At 33.3% G+C, this 13,876-nt stretch overlaps 1 protein-coding gene across 11 annotated transcripts in view; it reads left to right on the top strand.

The window, feature by feature from the left end:
* The window catches only part of CUL2 (cullin 2), a 157,408-nt gene that overhangs the window by 129,354 nt on the left and 14,178 nt on the right, over positions 1-13,876 (top strand). For all 11 annotated transcript variants that reach the window (XM_042945334.1, XM_042945343.1, XM_042945340.1 and 8 more), the window contains 8 exons: positions 1,300-1,462; positions 4,339-4,463; positions 5,974-6,081; positions 7,027-7,086; positions 7,781-7,909; positions 8,019-8,105; positions 9,090-9,242; positions 9,504-9,581. In XM_042945334.1, the coding sequence (XP_042801268.1) occupies positions 1,300-1,462; positions 4,339-4,463; positions 5,974-6,081; positions 7,027-7,086; positions 7,781-7,909; positions 8,019-8,105; positions 9,090-9,242; positions 9,504-9,581 (903 nt within the window). The remainder of the gene's footprint in view (positions 1-1,299; positions 1,463-4,338; positions 4,464-5,973; positions 6,082-7,026; positions 7,087-7,780; positions 7,910-8,018; positions 8,106-9,089; positions 9,243-9,503; positions 9,582-13,876) is intronic.

Below are 13,876 nucleotides of genomic sequence, written 5' to 3'. Positions count from 1 at the left end.
TGATCTCACAAGCATGAGATCACTTGAGCTGAAATCAAGAGTCAATGCTTAACCAGCAGAGCCACCCAGATGCCCCATCATCTTTTAGTCTGGATACTTTTTTGGCTACCTTTCGTTTCTGTGTCTGCCCTGAACTGGTTCCACAGGGTAGCAAAGATAGGACCATGAATCTCTCTTCCATCTTTACCTCATTTTCATCAAAAGGTATCTGAGAGGCATCCAGGAATGATGTCTTATTTCCCCTCTCAACATCACCTTTCATCCCAGTATTAGCTTCTTTTTTTTTTAAGTTTTGTTTGTTTACTTTAAGAGAGAGGGAGAGAGTGTGAGCAGGGGAGGGGCAGAGGGAGGAGGAGAGAGTAAATCCCAAGCAGGCTGCATGCTATCAGCGTGGGACTCAGTCTCTAAACCATGAAATCATGACTTGAGCTGAAACCAAGACTTGGATGCTTAACCAACTGAGCCACCAGGCACTCCCTCCCCCCAGTATTATCTAATTATGCCCAGACAAATCAGTAGTACTCCCTAAAGGCTTACCTATACATAGTTCTCTGGGACCTGTTAAGTTCAAAAACTCTAGTTATATAGCTTTGCATTGCAGGGTATTTTCAAAGTCTATACTATGCTAGCATGATTTTTATTGCAAACGCCGTTTTGTTTTGAGGTAGAAATTAGCCAGATTCTCTAGCTTTTATCTTTATTAGCTGGTTCTTATTAATATTAATCAGTATATTGTTTGTAGCCCAAAGTTTCTTATATAGGATAAGCTTTACTAAAGATCTTGATTGACATATTTAACTAAGACTAAATATATTTGACTGTCAAAAATTTTAATGAAATCTTTAATGTGATAATTAATGTACATACTGTTTACATTTACATTTTATAAGAGGAACCAATATAAAATAATTAGATTAATCTACTTGATCCAGTTGATGTAAATTATTTTTTAGTTTGATAGTTAAATATTCATAAAGTAACCACCTGTTCTATTTTTTAATAATTTTTACCCACTTTTCCTGTTGCATATTAACTTGCCTTTAAAATGAAGACAAAATGTAGACCACTTAACTTTATTAGTTCTTATTCATAAGATTTTGGTGAAATGTAGGTGATAGCTAGTAGCCTAAATAAAAAATTGAAATCATTTATGGAATGTGGACTTACGTTGGTTATATAATCTTTATTTGTTACCTGGCCATATTTAATTGAGCCATTAAATTGAGGCTACCTAAGTTACTTACTGATAACAGGTTTTTCCTCATAGTAGGTCATGACTGTAAGAATATATTTCTAAAGGTTCTAGGTAGATTAAAAGATGAAGAAATTCGATGTCGAAAATACTTGCATCCAAGTTCATATACTAAAGTGATTCATGAATGTCAGCAACGAATGGTAGCAGACCACTTACAGTTCTTACATGCAGAATGTCATAATATCATCCGACAAGAGAAAAAAAATGGTAAGTGATATGAAACAGTAACTATGAATAGATATTAAATTATAAACCCACTTTTTACATCATCTTCAAACTTCCTTAGATTTCAAGTATTTTTAGTAATAGTCTCTAAGATATTCGATGTGCCTTTTTACAGATTTTTAATAATCTACATTGAAAGACTGTTTTGGAAAAGTATATGTTCAAAGTATATTCCTAAGTCAAAAGTAAAACTAGGAAAATGTGTTTGCACATTTTTGTGTATCACAAGGGCTAATTTCCTTAATACATTAAGGGTTTCTAATAAACAGGAAAAAAAGCAAAGAAGATGAAGAGGAAACGTGAATAGATTGTAAATACACGGAGATGCTTAATCTCACTCAAAATAGAAGAAAATACAAAATAAAGATGCAATGAGATGCTAGTAATAAGCAGTAAAAAAAATGGGATTTTTTTTTAAAAAAGACAAAATAGCACTAAAAATTTTCACTAGCAGGGAGTAAACATAACAAGATATGTGCCAGACTTACACAAAAAACTAAACATTGGTTTTTTAATGTTTTTTTGAGAGAGAGAAAGTGTGTGTGTGTGTGTGTGTGTGCGCGCGCGCGTGTGCGTGCATGAGAGAGAGGTGGGGGGAGGGGCAGAGAGAGAGGGAGACACAGAATCCAAAGCAGGCTCCAGGCTCTGAGCTGTCAACACAGAGCCCGTTGTGGGACTGGAACCCATGAATTGTGAGATTATGACCTGAGCCACAGTCGGACGCTTAACAAACCCAGGCGCCCCAAAAAACTAAACACTGTTGAAAGCAACATTGATTTATAGATCAGGAGAATATACTCAAAACTGAAGTGGTTTGATTTTTGTTTGTTTGTTTGTTTGTTTTAATTCTGAAAGTTAAACTCTTAGACTAAGAAAAGTCAAAACAGTCTTAAAGACCATAATGGGAAGACTGCAGGATAGCATGATTTATGATAAAACTACAGTAATTAAGACATCGAGGCATTGGTGTAAGGGTAGAGAGATAGACCAATAGAATAAAATAGCATAGAAAGAACCCATGCATACATACAATAGATACTTGATTTACGACCAAAGTAACACTGTAAAGCAATGGGTGAAAGGTATAGTCTTTTTAACACATAGTGCTGAGTCCATTGGATAATCACTTGGGGAAAAAAGTAAAATTTGATCTGTACCTCAGACAGCATGTCCAGAATCAGTCAATACATTGTAGGCTTTTGACCTAAATGTAAAACAGTAACACTGTGAGAATACAATGTAGGAGAATAACTTCATGACCTTGAGGTAGGGAAAGATAATTTTAAATAAGACACAAAAAGCACTAACCACAAAGGAAAGATTGATCTAGTGGACTGCATTAAAATTAAAAACGTTGGGTCATTAAAAGACCATTAAAAGTATCAAAAGACAATCATAGGGTAATATATTTGCAATGACTGAAAAAGGTTTATGTCTAAAGTATAAAATGGTCAAGAAATTTGAACAGTTACTGCAGAGTAGAGGGTATCCAAGTAGCCAGTAAACATATACAAAGGCCCTCAATCTTATTAAAATAGGGGAATACAAATTAACCACACTGATATCAATAGTCACATTTTGATATAAAATTTAAAAGATTGAATATAATAAGCATTAGGAAATGTGTGGAGTACAGAGAGCTTGTTATACACTAGGCTCAGAATATAAATTGATGCAACTGCTTTGAAACACTGACATTGTCTCCCAGATACATAATCCCCTGCCCAAACTGTGTGCAAATACGTACAAAAAGGTACAAGAATGTTCATTGCAGTGTTATTTGTATCAGCCCCAAACCATAAACAGTTCAAATGTTCAATAACAGAATAGATGAAGTACAGTATATTCATACAGTGAAATATTATAGAGGAGTGAAAATGGACAGATTACAGCTACCATACAAAATGTAGATCAACCTTATAAATATGTTGAACCAAAGTAACCAAACATGAAGGAATTGTATGATTCCATTTTTATAAATCAAAACAAGCAAAACTAATCTGTGGGTTGGTAGTCATGACAGTGATTGCCTTTGAGGAAGAGCAAGAGGAGTAGTGATTGGGAGGAGGCGTGCAGGGAACTTGTAGGTGTAGGAAATGTCTGTTTCTTACCCAGGGTGATCATGTGGGTGTTTATGTGTTCACTTATGACAATTCATTTAGATACATGTTTGCACACTTTTTATGCGTGTGTTATATTTCAATAAAAAGTTTAAAAATACTGCACGGAGACATCATTTTCACCTCTCAGTGGGAAAGATCAAAACATTTGATAACACATTGTTGGCAAGGGAACTTCCTGCTGTTGGGAGCTGTGTTATAAGGATCTGTTTAGAGGATGAAGCTTTGACATAACAATCCCACTTCCAGGGATTTATACTACAGATATGCTTGCTAATATACAGGTTTAGTAATTGTAATGTTGTAATAGCAAGAGATTGGAAACAACCAAATTTTCATAAATTTGTAAGCATTTGTAATATAGCCATATAATGTGCTATGCAGTTATAAAATATGTGAAATACACTGTGTAATGATATAAAAAGATCTCTTAAGTTAAAATAGTGTGTTATACAATTGCAGATAATACATAAAACGGGCTACACTTTTTGTGTAAAAAGATGCAGAGGAAAGACTATCTGTATTTGTTTGAATGTGCATGAAACATCTTTGAAAAGGTGTTAACTACAGTATTCCTTTCCTGTGGGAAAGGAGGACTGGATGGTTGGAGATGGGTGTGGGGGACTTTCTCTGCATTCTCTTGTAACTCTGCATTTTGAACCATATATTACCTATTGCATTAAAATATTATTTGAACTCTTTGGAAATTTAATAATCAAATTTTCTTTTTCTCTTCAGACATGGCAAATATGTATGTCTTACTTCGTGCTGTGTCCACTGGTTTACCTCATATGATTCAGGAGCTGCAAAATCATATCCATGATGAGGGCCTTAGAGCAACCAGTAATCTTACTCAGGAAAATGTGAGTTATATAAGGAGCTGGGATGTTTTTCTCTTAATCAGAATATCATGGAGTTTTTCTTTTGACTTCACTATTTTAAACAATGGCAGAAGAGTCCTACCATGATAACAAATGAAACATATTTATTAAAATATGTTTTAAACCTATAGTTTGTTGTCCTTATTTTGGAATTACCGTATTATTAGAAAGTCATTGAATGAGATAGGCTTCTTAGTTATACTGATGTGTTCATTTAGCAATTGTTAATTAACTTCTCACAGAAAAATATGTTTGCTGTTTGTAAATGATTGTGTTTCTATGTAACTGGCATTAATAGTTATAGTAGTAATGGTATCTATCAAAGGCAGTATAGGCAAATTACAGTTTACTTTCTTTATAAATGCTCTGAATTTGGTAGTCCAGGAAGCAAATTTAAATTGAAACAATCTTCCCTAAATATATGCTTACTACCCAGAATATCCAGCAGTATCCTCATGTTCCTAACACCCATCTTTCTGAAGAGTTCCTTGTCAGTCAAATGACCGTTTACAACAAGGTGTCTTTCTTCTCAATATGTGTTCGTATCATCAAATCTTTTTGGATCACCGCCTTTGTTATCACTAGTGATGGCTTGACAAATAAGATAGACATGACATGAAATGTTACTTCTTTCTTTTCCTGAAGTAGAGCTTTTGGCTCTTCATTTGCAGTAATCTCTATATGGATATCATTGTTTAGGAGCATTTATTAAATGCTCATCACTCCAGTGATTTTTATATCCTGCCACAGTAATGGTTTTGCCACACTAATAAGTTTTCCATTTTTGTAAAGCCTAGGTTTATTAATCTATATTTTTTAGATTCTGGGTGTTAAATGGTACTAGGCAAAGAGGCAGAGATTGGTGTCAAGGACAAGGGGGTGGGAGTGTAAGAGAATACATTTGTAGTAGACCCAGATAATTTTAGCTGACATAGTTCCCTCCATTAAGATCAAAAACTCACTTTTGCACTGCTAGATACTTCTTCCCTCTGAGATGTAGGGAATTGTACTGCTTAGTTCCAGGGGTCTCTGTTTTCACAGATTCTGGCTTTTTAGCTCTCCTTTCCCTCTCAGCCTTCAGTAGCTTTGAAGGCAGTTTTTGTTTATATTATCCTCTATGAAAGTGATAGGCCTGGTAGTTGAGAGGCTGTATCTTGTTACCCTTAAGATACGGTATTCCAACACAGAAGTGTTTTTAGTCGGTTTTTCTGGCAAAAGAACTAGAGTCCTGCATTTCAATGATGTTGAATGACAAGCTAATTTCCATACCAAAGTTTTAGATTTTTAAAGCCATCTTAGTTAAAAACATTTTTGAGGGTCTATATGTAGATATATATCTAGATATCTAGTTATCTAGATATCTAGATATATAATGTGTATATAACATTAATTTGCTTGGGAAAAACTTTACACGTAATAAAGCAATTCTTTAGTGAGCCTAATTTTATCCTTCTTAAAATGTGATTTTGTACTTTGTATTTCATATTTGTAGATGCCAACACTATTTGTGGAGTCAGTTTTGGAAGTACATGGTAAATTTGTTCAACTAATCAACACTGTTTTAAATGGTGATCAGCACTTTATGAGTGCATTGGATAAGGTAACTTTTTAATGTGTATATATAATTCTATTTAATCACTATTCTTTAGGCAGTTTCAGAATTTGAGCTTCTAACTGATTATGTGTATGACTTCTAATCTAGACAAAGTCAAAATTGAAATATAACTTTTCTTTTTTTCTTTTTCTTTTTCTTTTTTAATGTTTTTTATTTATTTTTTGAGAGAAAAAGAACAAACAGGGGAGGGGCGGAGAGAGGAGGGAACAGAGGATCCAAAGAGGGTTTTGCACTGACAGGTGACAGCAACAAGCCCATTGCGGGGCTTGAACTCACGGACTGCAAGATCATGACCTGAGCCAAAGTCAGACTCTCAACCGACAGAGCCACCCAGGCGCCTCAAAATAAAACTTTTAGATTAATAACTGAGTGGTTAAATCAAATGTTTGAATTATATGGGAATTGAATTTCCCATGAGTATGCAATATAGGGGAAATTTTTAATAAACTAGTATCTTCAAAAATGCATGTGTAATTTTAATATTCTTTAGTAGTGATTTTTCCTTTAAATATAATACTTAGGCTACTATATTTGAAATATTTGAAATAACAATGATATTTGAAAGAAAAATAAATACGTTTTACAAACTTTTGGATTTTAGTATACCTTAAAGGAAAATTTGCTTACATAGCTATTGTAAAATTTTTTAAAATGTAGTCTTATTTTATCTGTGTTCAAATAGCAATAATGAGTTATAGAGAATATTTTCAGTAGGAACAATATATATAATTTTTATGTAGTTACCATGAGGAATAGAGTTAGAGAAATTTACCCTGTGTTAAATATGAAAACAAGAACACTACCATCAGAATGCTGTGTTTTGTGTGAGCCACTAATTTTTGGATTTACAGATAATAACATTCTCTGTTGAACCATCTGCACTTTTCCCCTATTCCTGGGGACTAATTATTGGTCTGTTTTCTTATGTAGGCCCTTACATCGGTTGTAAATTACAGAGAACCCAAGTCTGTTTGCAAAGCACCTGAACTGGTAAGTTTGATGATTGCTTAAAAATAATCTTACGGAAAATCAGTATTAGAAAAAGAAAACTGAGGAGAACATCAAATTAATTTGCTTTTGTAGTCTCTTTCAGAAAAATAGATGAAATTAAATTATTAAAAATAAAAGTGATTATATACATTGTGTATAATTTGGCATATATTTAAGGAATGCAATTGGCCATATGCTGAAGCCTTTTTTGTTTTTAAGGAATAACTGAAGGAGAAAATATTCCATTTTATGTTTGGGGTTTAAAATACGTTTGCTTTGAAATAATTTGCATTAGGGATTTTTTTTTATCTGAACTCTAAAAAAAATTGATGGTAAGTTTTTGATAGCCTAAAAGAAAAGTACTTATTTAACATAATAAATTACAGAGCCTCTCAAAACTCATCTAGGTGTTCTTTTGAAACTTACATTATTTGTATCAATGCTTTATTGGTCACTACATGTTGATTAGATTTTTGGGTTGTTTCTACGTGTTTTTGTTTTTATTGTTGTTGTTTTGGTTTTTACCTTAAGACCTATATTTTAAGGTCATGTTCATGTTTTTAAAATAAAAGCTTTAGGATGCCAGAGACCCTGTCCATTGATCTTATTTTGTATTTTTGCCACCTTGCCTCCTTTGAGGCATGATATGTACAGAAGGGCCCTTTCTAAAACTTACGGTCAATTTCTACTTCAGCTTGCCAAGTACTGTGACAACTTACTAAAGAAGTCAGCGAAGGGGATGACTGAGAATGAAGTAGAAGACAAACTCACGAGCTTCATCACTGTTTTCAAGTATATCGATGATAAAGATGTTTTTCAAAAGGTAAGTTATAAATAAGGAAGTTATATTTGTGTTTCAGTCTGCTTTGATTTAGTTTTGAACTTTAAATCATCAGAAAGGAAGTAATCTTTAAAAAAATTTTTTAATGTAGTTCTACGCAAGAATGCTGGCGAAGCGTTTAATTCACGGGTTATCTATGTCTATGGATTCTGAAGAAGCCATGATCAATAAATTAAAGGTAATTTAAGCCTGTGATCTAATAATGTCCTAAAAATTATTCCACTAGCACATAAATATATTTATTTGCAGCATTATATGTAGTAACGAAATCTTTCATCAATAGGTGATTGGTTAAAATGTAGAATGTATATTTGTGTGGTGGGATATGCAAATTCTGCATTGAAAGGACAAAATCCCTCTCTATATATTGATATAAAATTATCCACAAGATATAAACAGTGTTAATTTTACAAAAGACTTGTATTACTTATAAATGAATACACCGAAATTATTCTTTTAAGTACAAGTTTGGAGTACAGTTGATTTCCTTTGTAAATATTTCTACATCATTTTAGCTTATGGACTGATGAGATAAGTAGTAGCTGGTTCTTATCCTGTGTTATTCAGTAGTTGATCATTTTCCTATATAGTAGACACAGAATATAATATGTGGTCCTTTTTAAATATATCAATAACTTTTTAAATTTTAAAAATGATGTTAACACAAAGCGTTTTGTATCCCAAGATTAGAGATCCAAATTTTCTGACCTGGTGATGACAGAGTTTTAAATAATTTCAAAGAGGTAGATTTCAATAGACGGCATTAAAAATATGTCTAAATACCCTCCTTTTTAAATTGACTACTGGCTCAAATATTCCCAGTCATCTTTCATGTGTGTTTAATACTATATATAAACCTTAAAAGGTGTCTTACATATAGTGGACATTTTGTAGTGTTGAAATAGGATATATGAATTTATAGAAAAGTTTTTGTTTTAAAGGGAAATTTATTGTTTCATAAATATGTGTTCTCATTTATTCTGCATTTAAACAGAAAAATTTTTTTGAAAGGTTTTGTTTTGAATAGCTGCTTTAGATTATGAATAATATAGGCCTCTGGTGTAAATATACAAGCAGGATGTTTGACTGTAGACCTATCACATTCTTTTAATAATCAATGTGGTTTTTTTATTTTTATTTTTAAAAACTGTTTCTTTTACAGCAAGCCTGTGGTTATGAGTTTACCAGCAAGCTTCATCGGATGTATACAGATATGAGTGTCAGTGCTGATCTCAACAATAAGTTCAACAATTTTATCAAAAATCAAGACACAGTAATAGATTTGGGAATTAGTTTTCAAATATATGTTCTACAGGTATGACTAACCATTTCAAAAACTCTGATACAAAGGATTAATAATGGATGCCTGATTACATTTCTTTCAGTCAGTGGATGCTATCTTCTAAAGTTACATGTTATATTGATTTGGAATGAAATATGTCATGATAGAAATGTTGATGGGCTTTATCAACATTTTAAGGGAGATTAAAAAAAAAGGTGCTTTAGTTGCTTAAATCATTTTAAAAATATTTACTTTTAAGTTAGATATTTATTTGTTTAACTTTTTTCCTCGTAGGCTGGTGCATGGCCTCTTACACAGGCTCCTTCATCTACATTTGCAATTCCCCAGGAATTGGAAAAAAGTGTACAGATGGTAAGTTTGCAGAAAATATATTAGAAGACCAAAGAAATTTTAATAATTGTCTTCACGTTATATGTAAATATTTTTACAAAGCCTTGAGGGCTCATGTGATATAAAAGTATATTCACAAATTATAGTTAGTCTGCCTTGTAGGAAAAATGTAAATTATTGTGGTTCCTAATATTAAAACTAAAATGCTAAGGCAGTGCCTCAGTTGCTCAGTCAGTTAAATACTAAGTTGGCTAAATGCTAAGGGGTTGCCAGGGTGGCCAAGTCAGACTCTTAATTTTGGCTTAGGTCATGATCTCAAGGTTAGTGAGACTGAGCCCCATGTCTTGCTCTCTCAAGGTAAATAAACTAAAAAAAAAAAACTAAAATGCTAAGTGTGTCATCCAGTTCTTTGTCAAGTGTGTCTCATTTTTATTAAATCTGTTATCTGCTCTTAAGCAGTTTTAAGTTATAGAAATTTTGATATTAGAAGACAGCTTAGAACACAGTACTTAAAATGATCATTTTCTAATTTTTCATTCAGTTTTGGAGCCATTTTTGAGCCTCCACATTTATCCCCTGTGATAGTTATTTTTATTTCTGGACTGTGATTTAGGTAAATATATGGAATGTGAAATAACCTAGAAAAAATGCTTTAAAGTGCAACTGTAAATAAACCTTACAATGCTTACCAAAAAGCTTTTAAAAAGACTGTAGAGACTGTATCTTTACAGCTTTATTGAGCTATAATTCGTATAACATATGTCTTAGCCTGTTCAGGCTGCTCTAACTAACAAAAGACCACAGCCTGGGTGGCTTATAAACAACAGAAATTTATTTCTCACAGTTCTGGATGCTGGAAACCTAAGAACAGGGTGCCGGCGTGATTGGGTGAGGGCCATGTTCAGGCCACAGACTTCTTGTGTCCTCACGTGGTAGAAGGCGCTAAGGAGCTCTGTGAGGTCTCTCTTCTATTAGCACTAATCCTGTTCCTGAGGGTTCCATACTTATGATCCAAGCACCTCCCAGAGGCCTCATCTCCTAATACCATCACATTGGGCATTAGGATTTTAGCATAGGAATTTGGGAGGGACACAGATGTTCAAACCATAGCACTATACAATTCACCCATTTAACATGTACAATTTCAGTGGTTTTTAGTATATTCGCAGTTGTGCAACCATCACACAATCCATTTTAAAACATTTTTATTACCCCAAAATCGCCCCTCCAAAACCCCCTACCCATTTGTAGTCATTCCTCATTTTTCCTTAACTCCCTTCACCACTCCACTCATCCCGAAGCAGTCTACTTTCTTTCTCTATAGATTTGCCTATTCTGGACATCTCATACAGAGTCATATCATTTGTGACTGACTTCATTCACTCAGCATAATGTCAAGGTTCATCCCATGTTATAACATGTATCAGTAGTTAATTCCTTTTTATTGCCAAATAGTATTCTCTTGTATGCATGTACCACATATGTGTCCATTCATCAGTTGATGGACATTTGGGTGGTTTCCGCCTTTTTAATATATGCATAATGCTGGTGTGAACATTCGTGTACAAGTTTTTTAGTGGACATGTTTTCATTTCTCTTGCAACTAACCCTTTTTGATTTACTAACTCACCAAAAGAGGTTTCTTATTTCTTGACTGATTAGAAGTTTGGGTAACATTTTTTTCTAGAGAAATCTTCATTATTGTTTATAGTCCCTTATTTGGACACTAACTTGAGGTTGTTCATGAACCAGTGGGTTATGCATACGTTATGAAGTTAAAAATGAAAATGGTATTTCATTACACTATTCCCTAGAGATATATGTAATGGATATTTTGAGTCATGTTTTAAAGTAAGTATGTTTTTTGTTTCTTTCAAAATAAGCATTATAAATAAAATAACAGTACAGGCTTTGGAATCATAGTTTTTTATTTTATATTCCTATGCTGCTATTTACTATGTATGCTCTGTGACTTTGGGCACATAACTTTCTAATATTTTAACTGATAAGAGGACTACCTCAGAGTGCTGATACAAAGATAAAATGAGATCATGTAAAGCACTTAGCCTGGTGTATAATAAGTACTCAATAAATGGTAGCTAATATAGAAGAAGTAACAGTTATAGTAGTAATGGTAATAGCAGAGTTAGAGTAGTGTAACTAACCAGGTAGATTTCAAGATACGAGGCATAAGGTAGGCTTTCAAAATAGGAGTTGAACTTAGGGACTTCTTGCATCTTCCTTAGAAAGGCATGGTGGCACGACCATCTTAGAAACTACATGAAGAAAAGCATTCATTTGGGTGGGCATAGTGTGAGACCAGGTTAGTACGGATTTTCCAAAAAGGATAGATGCAAGCTAGGAGTAGGGGTTGGGTAGCCAGGTAAGGCATTTTGATGTATTTGTGATCTGGCAAGTGGAAGAAAATTAACCTCTCATCTTTAACAGTATTAAAACTTACTTCTTAAGGGCCCAAGTTTTTGAATCACAATTAAGGCAGAAAACAGGTGCTGCCACAAATAGTTTCCTTTTAACTTTATGTTGTTTTTTTTCTCTCCTCTTGAAATAATCATTTTCCAACATCAGGTTTTTAAACCCTTCAGCCTTTATTAATGTATAACTTTTATCAGGTTTCACTTTCCTCACTTATAAACAGCGGTTTTTTTTTTTTTCTGACTATTTATGATTCCAAGAATATTGTCCTCTCCATTTGGATTTTCGCTAATTACCAGTAGAGGGAGTTTGTCCTCCTATTTTTTTTCTAGTAAATCCAAGGGTTCAGTTACATAGGAATGAAAATCCATCTGTGTACTTAACAGTGTACATTTTTACATGTAAATAATTCATCTTGCCTTAGTGATATTTTCTATATTTTACATCTTAAAATATGTGGTTATTTCACAAAAAATTTACTTTCATTTTACACATGTGAATCTTAAAACTATGGAAATTAAACTTTAATTAAAAATAATTTATTTTTGGGGTGCCTGGGTGGCTCAGTTGGTTAAGCATCCGACTTCGGCTCAGGTCATGATCTCGCGATCCGTGAGTTCGAGCCCCGCGTCGGGCTCTGTGCTGACTGCTCAGAGCCTGGAGTCTGTTTCAGATTCTGTGTCTCCCTCTCTCTCTGACCCTCCCTGTTCATGCTCTGTCTCTCTCTGTCTCAAAAATAAATAAACGTTAAAAAACAATTTATTTTTGCATATTAGACCATTAAATCTTGTTATATTTCCTTTGTACGTGGTCCATAAATCTGAATAATACTGAAGAAATATAAAGTAATCTGTATTAATTCAGCTATTAGAAGTGAATAGGAATTATTCATTTTTAAGGCCTCTTGAGTTCTAATTAATACCCTCAAACGGCATTTAAAAGATGCTGTCCTAGCCTGTTACTTATTTTAAAATTAGAAGTTGAGGCAAGACATATTTTTTACTACTAAACTTTGGTAACATAATTGTTTAATGATATAATGAAGCAAAGTTTTATAGCTTTTATCTTTGAATACCAGATGAATATTATAATATTTCCATTTGGAACGGAGACTTTTTGTTCTTGATGATTTACAGAAATGAAAATCTTTATAATCAGATTTTAAATTTAAGGTAAAAGAATGTTTTCTGTTGATGTATCTATATCATTATCAATAAAACTTGACTGATAGATCTAGGAGTATAAAGAGGCAAAGCAAGTGCCTTCAGAGCTTGGAATATACATCCTGGAGCTAGTTTTGCACTTAAATAATTTATAAAGAGCATTTTAAAGTTTGATTTTCTTGATTTCAAAATGTTTTATTTTGCTTTTGTCCACAAATTCATTGTAAATTATTCATCATAAAATTATGAGTTATGTAGTAGTAATTGAATTTACTGACACCCCTGGAGATGATTAGTCAAAGCCCGCTTCTAGGATTCTTTGATGACATTATTTTGACTTTTCTCTTTGTCTAGATTAGAACCAAGCAGAAAATCTTAAGTATTTTAGGTGCCAGGCATTTCCTATTTATCATGCTATTGGAGGGAAAGCGTGCTCAACAAGTTTTAGCTTCCCAGGACCAGGCAAACTTGGAATAAACTGCTGAAAAGAATTCACTAATTCTCTTGGCTGACAGCTATAAACTTCTGCTGTAAAGAGTGAAAGTATGCAGCTGGCAGGTCAAACATTGGTGATTGCTTTATTGAAACTTTGTTTTGGGAATAAAAAAGGTTAAGTTTGATATACAGATAAAAGCTTTAGGTGTAACTATTACATGTGGCACATCATGGCTGAAAGTATGTCCATAATTCTGAATTGTGACATGATGCGTTTATTTTTTA

The sequence above is a fragment of the Panthera leo genome, chromosome B4 (genome assembly GCF_018350215.1).
Source record: "Panthera leo isolate Ple1 chromosome B4, P.leo_Ple1_pat1.1, whole genome shotgun sequence".
In the NCBI taxonomy this organism is placed as follows: domain Eukaryota; kingdom Metazoa; phylum Chordata; class Mammalia; order Carnivora; family Felidae; genus Panthera; species Panthera leo.
This window is presented reverse-complemented; position numbering and strand designations above follow the sequence as displayed.